Below are 21,416 nucleotides of genomic sequence, written 5' to 3' on the forward strand. Positions count from 1 at the left end.
AACTGTTAGTGCAACAAATGGTGTTAGTGCTCCCGGCACAGCTCATCTCACTTGCTCTTGTAACAGCAGAGAAAGCCTATTTATCTAACCTAGCGCTACTTTTCCTGCTCTGACGGCAAGATGCCTCAAAATTGAACGCTGAAGTACGGATCTCTACCTCCTTAACTGTAAGTTGACAACAGCACCCAAATTTATGGGACCTTCTTGACTCTGATTTCCCTATGCCTAAGCTCCCTATTTGTAAAACAGCAGTCATACCAGCCCCCTTCATCGTGAGGGTACTCTGAAGATAAATTAATGTTTGTTAAGCATTCAGATATTTATAGCAATAAGTGCCATAGAAAAGCTCATGAGGAAATTAACAATTCTGTCTTCACAGCAGGGTTTCAATAGTGTGCAGTAAATAAGGCCTAGGGCTACGCATTGAAAAATTAGGAGAAAACAAAATATTGAATAACTGCTCATTAACTCAGCATCGTCCATCTTGTTCGCTAACTGAGGCAGGAGTCCTGTGGAAAAACCCGTATATGATCCTAAAATTAAAAGACTACGCTATCATGCAAACAAATAAGAGGGCTGAAGTTTGATCACATCAGCTATCTTAATTCTGACATTTCCTAACTCCTGAATATTTTACTTTCCAGCCTTAATGAGGCTGTCTTGAGCTGTTGCATGTCTTTGCAGTCTGCTCTTATGAGAAAAGACTTAAAAGAATGCAGTGTGCAGGGAGATACAGAGGCTGAATGAATGCCAGTATCATAAAAGGAAACAAGGTTAATAGTAATAAAATTACCAAAAGAGAACTTCAGCACAATTTTGCTCCAGACTTTTAAAAGGCAAGAAAATAGTAGTGAATCAATTTATATCCCAAGGCAATAATATGCAACCAAAGGGAATTTCCAGAGGAAATGAGGTCAAAGAAATGTATTTACCCACTTAAACAACATTTAGTCATCAACACGCAACAATACAGCCTTCCGTGCAGTTGCTCTCTCCAGCTCAGCATTTGGACGTGAGCGCTGGAAATCAAGTGTCTTCAAAAACGCCAGGTGTTAAAAATCAAGTTGGTTTTAAAAAACCACCGAGAGTATTTAGAGCTTAACAATTCCTTATCTGCAAAACTACATGGAAAAGGAGAGTGGAATATTAAGGATGCGTTAAAAGCAGAGCAGGACCATTTGCCTTGGCAAGCATGCCTCTGGGCAGCGGGAGGAGGGCTGCGCAAAACCCTCCGTCTGGAAGTATCCCTCCACACGGTCTTGCTCAGAGAGGGAAATTTGTGAGGATATACAACAGCAAAGATACCTGTCTGTCAAACAGGGATCACTGAGCTTTAGCTGTGATCATAGCAGCATCTAATGTGGCAACAGATTTATATCCGACATCATCATAGTTAAAATAAAAAAGATTTTTAAAATAAAGCCAATAGATAGCCTGAAAAAAAATGAGGCCATATAATTACAATGCTAATGTATATTCACCTATTGGGAAAGTCCTATATGTTTTGGTCAGGTATTTAATCCCACAATGAATTATTTGTTAAAAACAGAAAAGAGGTAGCTTAAAGAAAAAAAAAAAAAAAGAAATATCCAAAGTGTTAGGTGCTGAGTTGCTAAAAAAAGATCAGGTAGGAACACAGCATATCTTGTTAAAAGAAAACAAACTCTAAAAGTACCGCTTGTAGTAGTAAATTCAAAGATATTAAAAGAAGGGGCAATAGGAAACTGGCATTGTAATTTTATTTTCATGCCACTCAGCATCTACTTTCATTAGCTATGATTTTGTATATTTAGGCTATTTTTTCCTTCCACTACAAAACAAAAGGAAAATGGTGGGGGAACCAAAACATACTTGACATGACTATAAAATGTTAATTCTGCCAGAAAAACTTGCTTATTCTTTGAACAGTGGCTATCTAGCTTGAATATATAAACCTGAGGGGAAAAATCTCAAGGATATTTTTAAACTGTGCAGCACCAGAAACGTTTTAACACTTGCCTGTTGAGGAAGTTCTTGCAGTGAAAAGTTTCTCTAGAGAGATTATTTACAATACTAATTTAAGGCCTTACTTTGTAATTCCTCTTCAAAGGAGAAAAAAAAATAATAATCCCATTGACTTCAGAGCAAGCAAATGGATTGCTAATGACAAGATGACTGTAATGAGGATTCAAATGATACACTTTTACTAGGTATTGTGCTTCTTTTATACTACCTCTCCAGAATTATACTAATTAAGCACTTAATAAAATGCCCAATTAAGAAGTAACTAACATATTCGCTCATATTCCTCATTTAAAGAGTAGCTCTTAAAAATAATTAGGTATTAATTCAAGATCCCAAGCACCCGATTCAGCAGTCGGGTTGCATTGTGCTGAGCCGCGCAATTCCTTGTACGCGTTGACGGCCTCACGCTCGCCTTACCAGCAGTGAGAGAGTCACGTTGTCCTTATCTTTTCAGGGGATTTTTTTTTTTTGGTCATATGTACTTTTTGTGGTAAGGTAGATAACTGTATTTTTTCTTACTTACCAGCCTTTAACTGAGCTTGGAAAGCCAAGGGGGAAATCCCAGGCGGCCTGAAGCCAAGGGGAATTTTGCATTGCCTTCAGCCAGCCTGCGATTTCATTTCCCTCAAAGGCTTTTTCGCTTCAGACTACGTAGCTTTTAGCAGCACCAGACCCTGTTCGCAACCACCAGACCGCCACAAAAGACAATACGGCGAAACCCATGTCAAAGATTCGTCCGACCAGGCTGCACTCTTAACCGGTGTGACCGTCCGGCTTGTATGGGTCCTGGCGCTGGTTTGTAAGGGCAGCTCGACCGACGCTTTGCAAACCTGCACCTGGAAACCTTTGCCATCGGGCAGGAGAGACTGCGAAGCGAGACTGTCACGGCTGCTTCCAGCATGCCATTGTCTTGGGCTGGTGGTAAGCCAGCAGCAGTGGCAAATAAACGCTGATAACAGGACAGCATGCGAGGGGAAAACTTGACTCGCGTCGCAGTGAAACGCATGCACGCGCATCCACGGGCGCGCGCACGCAGCCTGCTTGGTGCTCAGAAAATGGACAGACTGAGTAGCATCTGTGCTGGGGGGGGGGGAGGCTGTGGAACAAATAAGTAATTGCTGTTTTTACTAAGTAAAGCAGAAAATTACAGCATATCAACAGCCAAGCGTGTTTGTTGCCTGGGAAGGACCATTTGTGTTCCAGTTTGGGCTTTTTTACTCATTTGAAGTCTGTGCCTCAAAGCACATTAAAAGCATTTTAATTATTATTATGAGTTTATGTCCTTGTATAAATTTAAAGTCTATAAATACAATTGGCGGGAGGGGGAGAAGAAAGCAAAATAAATAAATCCAAGCAATTTTTTCGTATTTTTAACAGGGAAATCTGGAGGAAGATGCAGCTCTGAATAAATACCTTAGAAAACGTATAATTCTTTTCAGAGAGCACATATTGTATTAAAAATCTATCTTGGTTTATCAGAAAAGTGTGTGGCTGTACGTATGTTTTCCTAGCTACATTCAACTCTCTTCAAAAGGACATCCACCAGAATAGCTCTCTTCAGGGACAGTGTTTCAGGGTTGACAAGAACATTAAACCATATTATAATTATCTCTTCAATGAAAACATGGCTTTGTAGTGGAGGCAATGCACGGCTCTCAAGGCGAGTGTTATTAGGCTGTATGTGTTTTCTTGGAGGGAGATTCATGGAAAGAAAAAAGCTTTATAATTTACTGCAAGGAAAAGAAATACAGAGTACATGTCATGCATAGCAAAAGGGATTTTACAAAGAAGGCACTAAGTTGAGTGCCTCACTTATCTTCTACATAATAAGCATGAGGATTGGTTTAACACAAGCTACTACATAGATATAACTAACACACACATACAATTCTCTGTAACCATTCATATAGCTAACTACAAAAAAAAATTGTCTGTAAAGTAAGGTAAATATAAAGCAATTGCCTCCTGTGCCATAAATGGGTTCTGCCTCATTCTTTGAGAGGTCACCGCTGAACAGCACGCATTCTTATCGCCGTTCAGATAATAAAATCTGTTATTCTTCATGTGAATACAAAGATTTTCGAACCGGTCTTCCACATTCAAAATAGTGTTTTCTCAAATTAATCTGGCAATTAGAAAGTATTAGTTCTGAAACAGCCAGCAAAGTTGCAAACTGCACCAAGAAGATTCTAACACATTCATAAATGACTGTACTTAATATGCATATGTGTGCCCGTACGATCCACACATGTACATTTAGATTGATTTTTTTTTTTTTTTAATACCACCATGGATTTTTAATACTTTTGCAACCACCTGAATTATTTTAAAACCGGGATTTTCTCCTTGTTTGCAAAATTAAGCTTGCAACTTTGTTTTCTTTAGTATGATGGCAAACAGCTTTAAATTCCTTAAAACGGAATGAACTAGAGGAAAGAAACAAATTATGTTAACCAACAGTTTATGTATTCCTTGGAGACGGCAAACACTGACAATATTCTGAAAATCATGTGCACAACATGCTAATGGAGAATTGTAAAGCTGTGGCGTTTCAGTTGTGTGCACGCACACACAGGCGCAAGCACAAAAGACAACAGCCCCACTAAACAGCTACCAAAAATATACCCAATTGGCCTAATACGAGACACAACAGCTTGAGTATACTTAGAAAAAAAAAAGTCAGAAACTCACCAAATCTCGGTTTTAAAAGCATGCTAGGTATCCAGAGAGAAAGCATTCTGAACAGTCAATTACTTTCACATTTTGTCCCAGGACTTTAAAAGTTAAAGGCATAGTTCTGCCAATTGTGAGATGCCCCATCCAGCACAGACCACCCACAACTACTGATTTTCCATCTGGTGAACAAAACAGACATCTCCCTAATTATTTTTAAAAAGGTTTTTTTTCCTAACATACTTCCTTTATTTGTCTGTGACCTGGAACTTAATGGAAAACCTGGTAGATGCCAACCTCATTTCTTGTAATGAAGCATCTTATTTTCCCTACTTTAAGCAAGCTTATTTAAAGGCTGTTTAATAGAAAGTTATTACCTAAGCCGATCTTTGATAGGACCTAAATTACTAAATAGTTTGAAATTAGTACAACTTTATATTGAACCCTAAACATTCTAGTTAAATATTAACCGTTAAAAGTTCCTCCCTTAAACCAGTATATTAAAACAGAAAGCAATGAGGTTTACAGTCTCGTATGCTGGGTTCCCATATTGCCAGTGTCAAAATTTATGCCTTTTTTCAGCAATACGGTTGCCATTGCCAGCACCACGCTTATAAATGCCAACTGTAATTAAAATCTGGCACCTTATACAAGCATTAAACACACTTAAAGATTTAAAAAAAAAAAAAATCTTTATTTTAAAATACTCTTTGCAGCGTATGCAGGCTTAAAAAAAAAGTTCTTCTTCTGCCAGTTTTAGAAACATCACAGGAAAAAAAAAAAAAAAAAAAAGGTCCAAGTTGTCCTGAAAAATCAGTCTGGAAAAACCTATAAACTGTGCTAATATTTCACAGTGGATGCACGTGAGGAAGAGATAACAAAACCTGGATTTTTACTTGAAAAGGATAATAAAGAAATAGTGTATTTTAAAATCTGGATCCCAGGCAGACACACAGGGCAGGTAATGTGCTTCACCTCGGCATCCATTACACTGGCTGTTAGAGTTTAACAAACACACAAAGCCTCATCGCTCTCACAGTGAATGCCCAAGCAGGGTCAGGGACCCCAGAGCCCGATGAGGGAGACGGCGGATCACGTGGGGAGTCACAGAGGCTGAAGTGCACCCACAGCCTGTTCACGTTAATAATTTGGGGGAGGTGAACGCCATCCTCTAGGTTTTTCATCTGTTATGCACTTATCATTGCTACATCCCCGTGCCTCCGGCAGTGGGCTGGGCAGCTGGTTAAGAAAATCCTCTTCTGGACTTGTCAGTGAGAGAAGTGATTAGCAGGAGGCTCCCGGAGGCTCAGGATGTACGGACAAAACAGACAGCGCTACCTTGGGAAATAACTGGGGAAGAGGGGGAGCTGGGGAAACAGCCCATTATACCCAGCACAATCTCCAGCTATAAATTCATTTTCTACTTACTGATAGGTTACTTCTAAGTTACACAGCTGGCTTATGGACCTGCTGAAGATGAGGAACCCATGTTCCTGAGAGGCTGAAACCTAAAGAAGCTACCCAGCAAGGTCCAGCCAGGCACACAGCAGCGAGTACACAAACAGCACAGCTCTGGAGCACCCCGGGATTTGCTTCTTGCTCTGGCAGCACTGCACCAAGCACTTGTCTCTATTGCCCCGGTCATTCATCCTGGCTAGGAGGTGAAGAAGAGCCAGGCAGCCATGCTGTCAAGTAAGCTACTGGAGAAGGACCACCTCTCAGAAACTCAGCATCGTTCATGGACTCTGCTTCTGCGGGAACAGATATAAAAAAATAGGCAGCCTAACCATTGCCAAATTGGTCTTTTAAATAGTCATCAACAGAAAGCGGTGTTTTTTTCAAAGCAATTTGATGAAAGGTTATGAATTAGCATTTACAGGAACAGCTTCCGATGCGACCAGCAGATGGAGAGGGAGGACAGTGGTGTCCATCTTGAAGCCTGAGACACCAAGGACCAACAACAGCAGGACTCGGTGTCTTTGCAGCAAAGGCGCAATGACCGGGGCGCTCTCCATCCTGTCCTCCTTTCTCGTTCTGCTGGTGCCTGAAGCAATGTTTTTCTTGTGATCCCATCAGCAGAAGAGGTAATTAAATCTCATTATAGGGTGTCCCATACACCAAATGTTTATGGATAGGACTGAAAATTTTATTCTCCCGTGTTCTTGGTATCACGTTCTTGGCTGAATTTCTGGATCCTTATGTCAAGTGTGCATTTATGTTTATTTTCACTCGTAGGAACCTCAGTTACTGATGACTTTTAGCAGGATTAAATCTTTTAAGCCACTTATCTGAAAATAATGAGTTAAACTACCAAGTAGAAAATCTTGAGTTAAATAATTAATTTGAATCTTGTTTTCCCATTTAAACGTTTTAGTTATTTTCTTGGAGAAAGGTTAATTCTCAGTTTGCAACCACTAAAGTATGTTGCTTTGTAACTAAATATAGCTTTTACACTAAATTTGGCACTTCTTATTGCTAGCCAGAAGGACAGAGTAGCTCTGCTGATATATATTTAAGTTTTTCTATACCTCATTATACATTTTTTTCAGATTAATTTAACTGTTTTTGTTAGAAAATAATATATGGCACAATTCTTATTTACTAACTCATCCCTTTGTGTTTACTTAGGATTTGTTTCTTCAGATGGAAACTGGAATGCAACTTAAAATGTAGTAAGGTGTTTTATCAGTTGCATAGCACTGACTTTAAGAGGCTAGACTTCTAAAGAAAATTGTTATTTGATTTAAAAAATGATCTATTAAAATAGCTCACTATTAGCTAGAATTAACACCAATTTAGTATTTGGTCATAATATCCTTCAGTATTGTAGTATTAGCAAATCTAATCCTCTCATAATTAGCTTTTATTCACAGATTGGTAGAGAAGAACAAGCTTTTCTGCTTCTTTGAACTCCCAGTTGGTCAAGTTTGAATGAATTAGTCGTTTAACTGTGCTAATTGAATATACTGAAGAAGACAGTCTCTTGGTACTTGCAGAAGAGAGTACTGCTGTCAAAAGCCAACTCAGTACTTCACACACCTCGGGTTTCCAGAGTTCAGGCAGTGACATAAATCACAATCACAGCATAGCCTTCACCCTAAGATGGGCACTATGTAGGACCTCTGTGCTTCATGTGCTGTCAAAGTATGTAGGTAACTAGTGTAAACTAGTGAACGGACGGCACACAAGTCAAATTTTCATTCATGCTGGAAGATGATGTACTTAGGGCGTGATAAAAGTAAAGAAACACATGGCAAGAAGGAGACTCTCAGATTGAAAGTGTGCCATGGGTAAGAAAATGTAGTTAACCAATAGCAAAAATAAAAGAGGAGGAGAAAAAAAAAACAACCCACAAGAGCAGAGACCAACATCCTGCAGCAACCCACTGAAAGAGATGGTCGGAGATTTTTGGCAGCGGTCTGCCTTTTGCAAGGCAGTGACTGGCACCACCACCATTTGGCTGACTGGCTTCCATACGGCATGTGAATGTACCTTGCACAACAGCCCTGCTGGGCTGACAGATACATAAAAGTAGTTGAAAGAGGTTAAAAGAAGAAAAGTCAAGAAGGAGATGACTATCCCCCTGGAAGATAAGCTTTGCTGACCCAACCAACACCATTAACTTTCAGAACTTCATTCAAAAAATAATTGCAGAAAATTCCTGCAAAGACAAAATGGAAATCCAAGGGAAGGACCAATCCAGAATTATAGTCTCTGGTAGGTGTGATACCTGACCAGATCAAGCTAAACTAGATACAGTCTTCCTGCTCCATCTTGAGATAAGCTCTCTTGCGACAGGCCACCACAGGAGGTTATCCTGTAGTACTAGAAACAGCAGTCACAATGTGTAAGAAAATAAAACCTCTCATCAAAAATGTCATTGTGTATTTTCATTATTTATGGGTACTATGAGACATCTATCTCAAGAAGTCAAAGTACGGCACAGAAGGAAGATGTGCTTTTGGGGAATTGCGTGCTCCCTCTTCTGCACTGAGCCTCTGGTGAAGCACTGCAAAAGCTCTGCTGAGGGGGTCTTGGGCAAAGCTCACGTGTCAGGCGGAGGGAGCACCACCCAGTGCTGAATTGTTTAATACGATGTCGCGTCTCTTTTCCCGTGAATTAAGCTAGAATATGATTTATTTCATGTTTTGAAATCTGGCTGGAGGAGAGAGGGACTCCAGAGCAGCAGTCCCTGCTTGGAGCTCCCTGTTTCATTTGATTTTGGCAGGGAAGCAGCAACTGCAATTTTTTTTTATTATTCAACAGATGTTTGCTGGTTATGGTGAAACCATAAGAAAGGTGAAAAATCTGAACGTGCTTACAAATTAAACTGCCTTCTCATACGCATGATTATTACTTGACTGCTCTAAGTTGAGAGAGGGCTAGGTGAAAAAAAAACTTGAATCTCCATTGTCACTGGAGCAGCTGTGCCATGAGCAAGAAAACCTCAGGCTGCAGCAAGAGTGCCCACCTGCAACCTTTTACAAGCCCTAAAAACTCACACTGTACATAAAGTTTTCAAAAACTGAAGATTAATTACATGTTTTGCTTTGCACAATGCTTGTTTGAATTATATTCTACTTCTAATACCACTTTGAAGCTCTTTTTGTAAGCTTACTGTTGTTCTCACAACACAGCACACCAGGAATGATTAAAATCTGAATAAATCCTGTTTGTTATTTTCCATAATTTACCTATTTATCTAAACCCCTGCGTTCCTTAGGAGAAATGGCAACACGTTAGTTCCTTCTTGCCCAGGCGAAATAGAAACACTACGTATTATATTACATTATATCATAAACTCTGGTAACCAGTATCTCCCTTCAGGAAAAACCGCACATGTTGCCCTCCGCCTTTAACGGGAACACATGGGTTCCAACTGGCTGCCATTAAATTTCAGGTTTTAAAACCTGCTAACAAACATAAGGTGGAAGTTAAATTATGCACTGCTGCTAAATTTGCTGTGTGTACTGTGGAAGGATGGTCTGAAAGAACAGTGTTAACGGTTCAACATTTAAACAAAAAATAAACAAATTAAAAAAAAAAAGACAGAAAAGGGGCATCATTTTGAGACTGAATTTTCTATGTGCTGCATCTGATTTCTCCTTGTTTAACTATCTGTTCGTACCAATAACATTGCAACCAGCCAAGAATTTAAGTGAATCCTATCAGTGAGATAAATTTTGGGACACAAACCAACGGGAGCCTTTTCTTCATGTCCCAAGCAGTAAAGCTGCTGCAGGGCGAGGCGGGAGCAGGCAGCAAAGCAAGGGGGTGAGAAGGGAACTGGCCATTAACTTATCAATTCCAGGCCTTGGCTTTTCTAATTGACAACCTCAGGGTTACTTTCATCACTTGTCGACTTCAAACCCACACTCAATTTTTCCTTTAGATAATGATGCAACTATAACATAACGGTGTTTCTGACATATTGCAGCGTGTAGCAGTAGGCAGGTTTCCTCAGTAGCTTAGTTTTAACAGGAAAGGAAGAAAAAAAAACCTGTTAAATGGTTTTCACATCTATCAACTTCTCAAAGAAATAGTAACAAAGCAGATTTTATACTTCCACTATGCTGAACTCACTATTTGGTACTGACCCAACCCAAAGCACCTTCAATGCTTTAGTATTGCTACAGATCTATCAAAACATAAGCAAACCCTTAACGCAATAAGACTGCAAAGCATGCGTTTGTATATAAAGCCTAAATCAATGAACCCCAAAAACTAGAAATGCACTACAAATTAAAGAACTTAAATGAAAAATACCACAAAAATGTCATTAAAATACACTGACAATATGCCATCTAGATATTCTGTGTTTTTCACAAAGAAAATATAGGAGTAACAGGAATGCTGCCACGGATACATCCCTTACAGAGAGCTGGAAAACCCCGACTCCTGTCCTCCCGCAGAAAGCCGAGTGGTTGCTGAAGGCAGCCAGACCATTTGCGAAGAGCAAGGTACTCGGATAAGTATGTTTATAACATTTTGATCATAAAGGAAAGAAAAAAAAAAATTGTCAAGTTAAAGCATGTCCACAGGCAACAAAGCACCTGGCTCTAACATAAACAGTCGCATAACTGCCTTTTAATAGTGGATATAAAGGTCCGAGTCCTGCAGTCAACTCTGCAAAGGCCCTGGGGTCACACCAAACTCAGTGCAGTTTGGGCCCCGAGCACGTCAATCAAGGCAACAAAAGCAGCGTCAGAGAATGAAATAATACCAATACACTTCTGAAGGACACCTGCTTCTCTGGCTCCTACGTGATCAATGTACGGAGGGATCACAGTTTGGATATCGTGCCACATAGCCAGTTGCTGCTGAAAACAACATGTGTAAACACACAGGTACTGAATTAATACGGATTAATTAATACATACAAAGATGCTGCAAACAGACTTGACGTGCAGTCAGCTCTTCACTGGAATTGAGGCTCTGATGGTACAAACTGGTACCCAAGTAACTTCAGTCATGGGACATTAATGAGGCCATGAATAGTTGGCTTACATTGGCTAGACTTGAAGAGTTCAGCCCCAGCCATTTAAGATTACAGGTATGGATGCCTCATTTCTAGGCAGCAATGGCTACATTTTGGTCTTAAACTTAAAAACGATTGCTCGAACTCTCAGTTGAGGAGTAACAGGGGAGCACATCGGGAAAGCAGTACCTGCTCTGAGAATGAACAAGCCCAACATTTCCTTGGGCTGCCGCTCTAGTGCTTTTCAGGCTTTCTAGGTCCATAAAGCTGCAGCGTATTCTGTATTTACCAGACCACGTTGCCTGTTTAGAGCTGTAATAATCAGTTTTATGAAGACTGGGTATGCTGGCACATCACCCACTTTGTTGAAGACCTCTCTATTTCAAGCGTTGTGCACGCTGCTAGTCCTTCTCAAGCAGTAAGGAGGTGAGAGCTCTCCCTACAAAATGCCTGGCCCACGTAATGGGCAAAGGTCACTGCTTGCAAAATATTATTAAGAAGTCAGAAGAAACTTATTTTATAGCCAAATCAGCAGCTCAGCAAAACAGTGGGCTATAGCAGGAAAGATAATAAGCCCAACAGTTGGGCGCTACAACTGATAAGGATTTTACTGGGATCATTGCCCAGGACGTTTTGGGGTGGTTTTTTTGGAGAAAAGAGATATCAACACAAGAAGTGTGAAAAAACAGGCTATTACATCAACTTTTAGAGGCAGGTGTTTTTCCATTTTTTTCAACCCAATCCCCACCACCTTTGCAATTTTGCTGCTCCAAGTCTGCAGCCAGCAGTACAAACCGGTTCCCTTTCAGCGTTTGGGGCGCAGGTTTTACAAGCCTGTTTTGCCTTCCTGCAGGCACTTTGAGCTTATAAATGGCACCTTTCAGTGTCCTGAATTATGAAGGGCAGCTAGTCCTGAATTCTCCTGTCGCTTAATGATCTCACATAAAATGAGGTCCACAAAACTTTTATGACCGCTGCAGTTCAAATTTGCAGGTGAAGAACCACCAGGGAAAGGATGCGGACATGTCTCTTGCTTTTGCTCCCCTAATTTTCCAGGTGCAAGAAAGTTTCACACCTGGGCTTGAACAATTAGTTAACTCTCAGAGCAAAGCTTGATCTAAATAAAAAGACTGCAGTGTGTTACCCCGATAAGCACTGGGAAAATCCGAGGGGAAACCACTTGAGAGCAACACACACTAGCATCAAATTGACATTAAAAACATTTAGGTTAAAAAACCCTGTCTAAGCATTTATTTATTGTCTTTGTTTTCTACCTAATTTTATTCACTTATCACCACTCACTGTATCTAACACTCAAGAATTATATGTAATATTTAACTAAAATATTAATTGGTTTCTCCTCTATTCTGGTAATAACATCCAATGTTTGGAAAACACACTGTACCTCAGCAGTCCGAACAAAAATTCAAAAGAAAGTCATTAAAAAAAAAAAAAAAAAAAAAGGAATTTGTTTGTTACAAATTACTTCTGCATTTATATAAAGATTTAACGATTCATGGCATGCCAACCCCAAGTGCTAATGAGCTTTGGGTTGTGTTTTTCATTTTTGTTTGATTTTTTTTTCCTGCTAAAAACAATTACTAGAGGCCATTCAAATGCCACTGCATAAACCAAGAAACCTAGTAAAACTGTAGGTAAAATTGGCATTTTGTTTCAAGCGTGGCTCGGGAGTCCAATTCACTTGTTGGAGTGCTGCATATTTCAAATAGCACTTGCATCTCCTCCAAAAAGGAAGCCAGGTAAGATGCTTTTAAGAACCACATTTACAACATTAATGAAAAACAGAAATTAAAGAGCACAACCTCACAATTTAATTCTCGCCTTCCAAGGATAAAGCATCTTAGCCCTTCTGAACTTTCCAGTGAAAGGTAGATAAATTAGCAGAAATATAAGCTCTTCATTCTCCATACCTCTTTAGAGGATACACGTGCCCATAGGAGCTTAAAAACCTTCCCGGGGAGCATTATTAATCTTGCTCCTAACAGCACAGAATTTTTAAAGCCTATTAAAACACTGTGTAGCTGTAGCTGTGCAAGTCTTGCTTTTTCATGACCTGGTTTCAAGAAACAAACAAAAAAACCAGTGGAAATTATGCCCAGTTATCTTTCACCGTTCAGTTATGCAGATCACCGCCCATTGCCCACTCACTAGATACCAAACATTGTCTTTCTACAACAAACCTTGCCATCTACCACATTGAATCATAGAATGGTTTCGGTTGGAAGGGACCTTTAAAGGTCTTCTAGTCCAACCTCTCTGCAAGGAGCAGGGACATCTCCAACTGGATCAACTACATCACATGTTGATGCTTCAGTCTAATGGAAATCCCGCCTTGACCCTGCTTTGCCCAGCCCCTCCGCTTCTGCCTCTGGGCCTAAGAAGACATTCAGAAACCTAAAAATAATTAAAACTAGCTTTCACACAGGGTGTGGCACTCCTGCCTGGCTACAGCCAAGCTGCTGCCCATTTACACCACTGCAAGTCAAGACACTGTCAAACCCTTGGACTTCAGTCTTCCAACTAACACGTGTTACTCCAAAGGCTTTCTGGTGACTTTTTAACTGAAAACAGCCAGGCTGTTGGGGGTTTTAACAAATCATCATAGCTATTGCCTAGCAGCTGATAAGACTAAAGTTAATTAATGGTCCCAGGAAACAGAAATACGTCTGCAATGAGCTAGGCTTGTTATGCCAATATCCAATAGTTCCCCTTCTTTCTTTGAAGAGCATTTCACCAACTTAAAAAAAACCCATATAATCAAACAACCCTCCCCACCCAACAGATTGAGCGAATGAAAGATATTCACACCAACTAACCCCGTGCTCCAGTTCACACCCCCGCCCCCCCCCGACAAATCCCACTGACAATATCAAGAGTGGGGAATCAAACCCCTTTATTACCAAGTCCGCAGCAGATAAAGCGGCAATTGTGGTTATACAGTATTGGAAGTGTAGCTACAACATAGCGTGACAGCTTGTTAGTGTTGAAAATATATAAGCTCTTTGTAATTGTGCCTTTGGAATGCCATCTGTCTTGAATTAACGTCCACCTGGGATCATGTTTCGATGACCAATATGGACAGATTACTGGAACTTTAAAACCTCGCTTTCTTTGTAATTGACATTTAAACTGTTTGAAGTTTCTCATTAAGTCCTTTTTTACAAATTAGGTGCAGATGTATAAAGCTAAATGTACAGTACTAAGGGAAATTAGGTCACCTGAAAGCTCAATAATAAAATGTATCAACTGTTTAAGTGCAATGAGTACATTAAAATTTAGAGATCGACTTTATGCCCCAAATTCTTCAAAGTTTCATCATTTCCCTTTCATCGCTGCAGAGCTCCTGATGCCAACCATTTTTAATTAAAATGGCAGAGAAGAAAGCGGGTTTGGCTGCTCAGCCCCTGACAACTGGTCGACCCTGGTCCACAAAGGGGTGAAGGCAAGGCAGGCAGCCACCCTGATCCCCATTTCAGAGGGATGGGCAAAGCCTATTTACACCAGTGATGCTAGGAGATTTAAAGGACACAGGGAGACTTGAGAGGTAAATATAGCACTGATGAGAAAATAACGGAAAAGTTATGAAGAGGACTTCAAAAACCGAAGTTCTGCAGACCTGCTGTGCTCCACAGCCTCGCAGAGTGGGAGAGGGAACCATGAAAAGGACAGCAGCTGGAGAAACACCTCCATGCACAGCTTGGCTGAGAAAGTAGGAAAGACACATTGAGTATTTCCCCTCTCCAAATGAGGAGACTCAGAGCTCAGGGAAGCACGAGAAAGGGGTGTGGGAGAGACCACCACCCACCTGATGTGCAGAGGATGGGGGCAAACACCACACACTGGAGGTTCAAAAGACAACCATTTCATCGGCAGAAACCTACAAAGCCCTTAGCGTCAAAGGGCTTTTTCCTGCCAGAATGACTGTTAAGAGAAGAAGCTTCAAGTACAGCAGCCCAATCTCCCAGAAGGGCTGGGAGATTGCACTCACCCAGCCTTTACGAGTAGCCAAGAAAGGCCGCACAAGTGTGTGAAGGCTCAACGCTGGAAGGCATTGAGCATCCCAGGGAGCAGGGGTGGTGCTGGGCCTCAGGACAGCATCCTGCAGTTGGCAGCATTTAAACTCAAAGCAATCAAGCAGGTTTGGTTGAAGGTCCGTTAACCCCCTCTCCTGGAGAAAGGTCTCCCGGGATAAATTAGGACACCACCTACATAAAATGCACAACTGCAAATCCTTTTGGCACCACAGCCAGCATGTCAGGTCTTGAAATGGCGCCAGGAGGCATACCCTGGCTCCCTGCTCGTAAGTACGGCAGTGTGATGGAAGAAGCGGTCTTCTCTTAAAAGCTGCTAAATGAGACGAATACACTGCCAACCAGATATTTTTTGTGTGCTTAGACTACGTTATCTCCTCTTAGGCAGACTGTCTTCGGAACCGCTACTTATTACAATGATTTAAAAAAAGCTTTTCTGCTCACATCCCCTCATAACCCTATTCTGGTAAGCTACTAAAACTCTTTTTGCAAAAGAAGTGTCGGCTTTCAGCTGGATATGTTTCTGCTGCTTCCAATAAAGTGCCAAGCAGCATTGCTGTGAAACTGGTCCTGCATCTGTTTGCAAGGTGAGCAGCAGGTCTCAACCAGTACCAGAACAAGACGGTAGCGGATTATCCATGGGCTACCATGCTCATACACATCTTCAGTTCAAGGAGGAATTTGGAGAAAAGTTATGCATTTTTAAAAGAAAGAAAAATTAAAACAGCTGTATGTAAGCAAACTGCAACACCTGGGAGAGAACAAAACCTGACCAATATAATACAGCAAGGTAACATCGCTTACCAGGAGGGGACAGCTCAATTTATTTGTAAAGAGGAACAAGACAGAGGAGTAACTCATTTGCCACTCATACTAAATGAGAAAGACTTCTAAGGAAAGTGTATTTGTACCCCATTCTGTTTTGCTCACACATTTTTATGAATACCAGCTTTAATTTGGCTAATGGGTCTGTAAAGACAGGTACAGGACCAGGCAGGACTGTCCAGAGACGTGTTAGCTTTAAGCAGAGTAGTGGGGGTGCCAGCGGTGATTAGCTGGACACACTTGGCTTTGCACCCTGCTTCTCATTAGCATTAATTAGCCAGCATCATACCTCTACTGCTGCCAGGATGAGAACTGGCTCAGGCAGTAGTTTCACAGTCCTTAATGCCGGGTATGGAGATGCCAGAGTCGGTCCCATGTCTTTCTGTCAAGGGCAGAGGAGAGCGGAGACCCGGTTCAGAAGAAAGCTGGAGCAGTGTGGACAGGTAGTACCTCCTTTGGCATAAAACCTCCCAGTGTAACTTTAACCTGACAAAAATGTTTGAAACACCAGAGTTCAGGCTCAGCTTTGTAACGTGCTTTGACTGACCTAGCAGCAACAGCTGATGAAAGGCCCCATCCTGCACGCTCCTTCACATGTGGCCTGGTGATGGTGGTTGCAAGGCAAACGCAGGCTCCACCAGGGTCATCCTCAGGGAGAAGATCACAACACCGGGGACTCAATCAGCAGTGTTCAGGGTGTCCCATCCCTCCCTGACATGAGCCACTATCAGATTCTCACCCCGCCAGCAACACAACAACATCGGTTTAGGTGAACCAAAGTGACCTTGCAGAAAAGCAGATTCCGCAGATACAGCTCAACAGTTCTGCCAGATAAAGTGTTTTTATCACTAGAAAGTCACACTTTCAAATAAATTTCACCGTGAGGCCATAATCTCGAAAGACACACTTAAAGATGTGTAGCACATAAAATGAGTGATTTTTTGACAGAGGTGCAGGAACGAAATCCCTCATAGACTTAACACTTTATTGATATTCTTGGTTATACCTCTACACATGCCAAGCAGGATCAGGTGCTGGTAAGGACCACAATTCATGTCTTTCCATTTAAACCTTGCAACAAAGAATAAAACTATTTCACAACTAACAAAGGGGAATCCTTTAATTTGCTAGAACAATTTCAGCTCTCATTGCATTAGCACCCTCCAGTGTCCAATTCATGAAAAACATCATCATCACTAATTTGCCAAGTAGACACAAACTGGCAGTGTGAAAGACAAGACCGAGTATCAGTGGATTGCTGCGAGGGAAGGCGGCCATCAGAGATGAGAGAAGAAACTCCCAATGCTAGAAATTTTAGATGACATAGGCACAGTCCCTGAACAAGATCTGACATGGGGTTATTGCTCTTCTCAGGCTCCTTTGTTCTTAGCAGGCAGGCCAGTGTTGGCACCTTTGGTGCGACACGCTCTACGTGCCCACACAATGCATTTCATACTCTGCAGCGCTCCGCTGAGATGTGAGCTTAATGGTGCCACTTTTGATTGATTTGGTATGGGCACATGGGTATAATTCTGTCTAGAATATGCCACGTAAAGAAATACGCTTTAAAAAAAACTCTCTCACACGTGCACAAAGCACTCAGCTAGCTGAGGGCAAACAGGTGATCGTGCTTATGGGTGCAGTGCTCTTTTGTTACAGCACAATCATCAAGAAAAGAGAAAGCCCTTCACAAAGATCTGTCATTGAGAGAGTTCTTGTAGTCAATGCTTTACTGCAATATTGTCATTAAAAGCACATCTGAAGCTCTTAACAACAACAACAACAAAAAACCAACCGCTGCATTTGTTATTCAGAAACTACTGGAAGGAGGGTTTTTTAAAACTTTTTCCAACACAACAAAAATCTTCCCCAGGCAGAGAAAACCCAAAAGGCTCTGGAATGTCACAAGTGAGCAAACCTAGACTAAAAGTGCTCTACGTACCATAGGTTTAGTCTTCCTGCTAACAACACAAATTCTCTGTCTGTGTTCTCATGGCAGCACTGGGCAGCGGCTTTGCAGGGGCAGCAACATCCACGTGAACAGAGGATGACGGCAGCTGGAAAGGCAGCTGTACCTCATTGGAGGCACCTGCTGTAATTAGGGTCCCAGGACCTCAATGAGCATTGTGGGACCCAGGCACCAGTGTCCAGACCCAGCAGCACCTGCCAACTCCTGCTAAAGACCAGGGAGCTGCTAATTAAATCCAACCAACACACGCATCAATTGCCAACATTTGGAGTCGTCCCTGTATTTTCTCTCCCCACTGCACATGGCTACATGGCTGCCCAGCTCAAAGGTGAGCAAGGGCTCTTCATGCCTCATCTTGGCTTAGATGCCCCAAATTCTGTGGTCTCCACCTGCATGGCAGCCTCTCAGGCTCCATAGCAGCACTGATGACAAGGGGCTGGCAGTTCCCACCACAGGCAGGCAATCACATCTCCTGGGAGTCAACTGAGGGGGGCTGTGATGCTTGGCATCCATGACCCATCCCGTGGCAGCACCAGCCAAGGAAGCTCTTTGTGACGACGGCTGGAAGAGAGCAGCCTCACCATGGGCGTGTGGTCAGCCTCCTCTCCCAGCCCTGAACGGGTGCTATGCTCAGATAAATGTGATCATTTGATTGCCTTCACACTGTGTAGACTCCTCCCCAGTTTAACTATTCAAAATTCCTCATGACCAGCAACAGCAAGGAATTGTATTTATGATTCTGCACCAATATGAGGGAGAAGGGGGAAAGGTTAAAAAAAAAAAAAAAAAAAGGGGGAAGAAGAAAAAAAAAAGGCATGTACATGCATGCATCTTCTCCAGAAACAGGCTGTAAAAGTAAGGTGAAGGAGGTAGGCTGGAAAAATGACCCTGGGTGCTATGCAGGACAGTGTTATTGTGAGCACGAAAGACTGACATGGATTTTATGGGCTCTTTACAGTGCCTCTAGCACAGCACAAAGCAGTCCAGCTGTCCCTGAGGCTACCTAAGGCTCCCTAAGAACACCAGCATCAATACTGTGTGTGCACAGTAACACCTATGTTACAGTTATTACAGACTGCATACTCTTTTGTCAGTCAACTATAAAATACTAACAGTATCATGGTCTCAGCAGAGACTGCAAGAATTTAAGGCTTTAAATATTAAAATTAATTAACATTTGATTGCCTGCCTAATATCAGGACCAAAAAAATCTGCTCTCCCTCTAGAAGTGCTGTTGAAAACCTCCCTTAAATCAGCACAGACCAAGCCATCAACCACTCTGGCACAAGTCATTCTCTGCCTGCAGGTAATACACGGGCACACGTATTACCTGCCTTGCAGGCAGGCAGCTGGGCATGAAAATCACAGAGACCTTCAGCAGAAAGGTGTGGTGGAACCCTCACATCGCCGATGTCCCTCAGAGCCCGATTCCGCGAACCGACCTGCACGAAGATAAAGTATTTACAGTGGAGCTTTTCCCAGCATCCTGCCCAAAGTCCACGCCCTGATTGGCCACCTGCGGGAAAGCACTCTGAGATCTCAGTCCCTTTACAAGCAGATGCACGTTGCCTACATAACCCTCCCTTGTCCAGCCACTGCCATGTCAGGGGTATAGGGATGCAGCACCCCTCTGGCCTCACACGGGCCTACCCAAACCCAGGACAAGCAATGCTAACGGGGCTGCTGACGGCCCCACTTCAGCCCACATCACGACCTACGCTCAGCTCCGCTGCTGGGCTCCATCCAGGGCGGTTTATCAGTGGAGGAGGCAGCACAGTATTCTCTTAAAATAAGGAAAGCTCACAGTGTGGGGGGCTTTTGCAGGAGGTGGGGCAGAGCACCCCCGAGGAGCCCACAAGGTCAGAGGCTGAGCACAGGAATGGGAAAGACCCATGGGAAAAGTTGCTCCCCGCGTAGGAGCAGTACGGAAGCGGACAGCCGGGCAAGGGTAATTTCGTAATAACTGGAAGAAAGGAAATTTTTGGTTCCATGTTCCTCGTGCCCCAGCGTAACTGTCACCGCTGCCCCTCAGGGGGAGGCCCAGGGCGGGAAGGAAAGGCCGGGGCTCGCCCCTCAGAGGCTCCCTCGGCCGCACGGAAGCTGCAGACCCGAGCAGCCGCCGTTTCTCCCCGGCTCTGCCCGGCCCCCGTGGCCTCTCCCGCAGGCAGCCCGGGGCCCGCCAGGCTCACAAAGCTCCGCCACGACGCGGCGGCCTAGCCCCCAGCCGCGGGGGTCCCCGCCGCCCCCCCCCAGCCCGGCCGGCCGCCGGAGCCCCGCCGCTCGGACGTCGCTGCCGCCCCAAGCCCACGACCGGAGTGGGGAACGGGGGGGGGGTGGGGGGGGGGGGGAGACCCCCTGAGCGCGACCTCCAGCGGGGACGCGGAAGGACGGCGCCGGGGGTCCGCTGGTCCCGCCCCGCCGCGCGCGGCGCTCGCGTCACTCACAGTCTCCGCCTCCCCAGGCGCAGCCCAGCCCGCGAGAAGATCCACGCCGCCGCCGCCATCATTATCGCCACTTCGGCCCCGCCCCCTCCCGCCGTCCATTGGCTGGACAGGCGGCGTTCCCCGCCGCCGCGCCCCTCCTCCTCGCGGTGCTGATTGGTCGGGAGAGCGGGAGGAGGTGTGCCCTGCTCCACGCCCCCCACGTGCCCGAGCTGGCCGGGCGCCGCGGGGGGGAGGCGGGTGCTGACGTCATCACAGGGGCGGGGCGTGCCCAGGGGGCACGGTGGTGCCCGGTCGGTCGCTACCGGTGCAGCCCGGGCCGGGGGCGCCTCGGCGGCTCCGGGCGGCCGTTCCGTTGCCCTTCTCCCCGCCACTCCAGGGCAATGTCCCCAACGACCAGCCGGGCCCCTCCGAGCCAAGTGGGCCTGAAGAGGAGATGGGCTCGCACCTGCCACCGCCGGCCCGAAACCCGTCGGGGGTGGCGTGTGTGAGGGGGTCAGCGGCTCCTCGGCCAAAATCGCACCCCACCAGCGTCTGCCGTCCCCCTTTCCGGGCAGCGGTAGCTGTAACGGTACAGCAAAACTGCCACAGCCGGGGTGAATTTGTGGTGAGGCCGCTGGAGTCAGCACCTGCCTGGGGAAGGGCCGGCTGAACCTCAGCGGTGGGCCAGGCCCGCTGCTGCAGCAGAGGCTTTTGGCACAGGTGCCTCCAGCTTCAGGGGTCGGTTCTGGCTGGGATGCTTCTGCTCTGCACATCTTGGTGGGGAAATAGCTGCTGTGAGTGGGAACAGTTCGTTCCTGCAGAGGATAAGGAGCAAAGAGGCTGGAAGGAAACAAAGTGTAGAAGGAAAGGATCCTCAAAATGGAGCAGGGATTCTGCTGATCTGTTTTCCATCAGTCCAAAGTTAGACTGAGAACATGTTTTTCCTTGCCCTGCTGCTTGAACGTGCTGGAGTGATCACCAAGCATAATCTC

The 21,416-nt window shown here is 44.0% G+C and overlaps 1 protein-coding gene across 4 annotated transcripts in view; it reads right to left on the reverse strand.

Annotated features, from left to right (window-relative positions):
* Nucleotides 1-20,505, reverse strand: part of CLYBL (citramalyl-CoA lyase) — a 167,716-nt gene extending 147,211 nt beyond the window's left edge. For all 4 annotated transcript variants that reach the window (XR_015261480.1, XM_086771032.1, XM_086771025.1 and 1 more), the window contains exon 1: nucleotides 20,446-20,505. Coding sequence is in view for 3 of the 4 variants with exons in the window: in XM_086771032.1 (XP_086627158.1) it covers nucleotides 20,446-20,504 (59 nt within the window). In the remaining variant the exon portion in view is untranslated. The remainder of the gene's footprint in view (nucleotides 1-20,445) is intronic.
* Between the last annotated feature and the right edge of the window lie 911 nt (nucleotides 20,506-21,416).

Source organism: Chlamydotis macqueenii, chromosome 1 (genome assembly GCF_036417535.1).
Source record: "Chlamydotis macqueenii isolate bChlMac1 chromosome 1, bChlMac1.mat, whole genome shotgun sequence".
NCBI classification, from domain to species: domain Eukaryota; kingdom Metazoa; phylum Chordata; class Aves; order Otidiformes; family Otididae; genus Chlamydotis; species Chlamydotis macqueenii.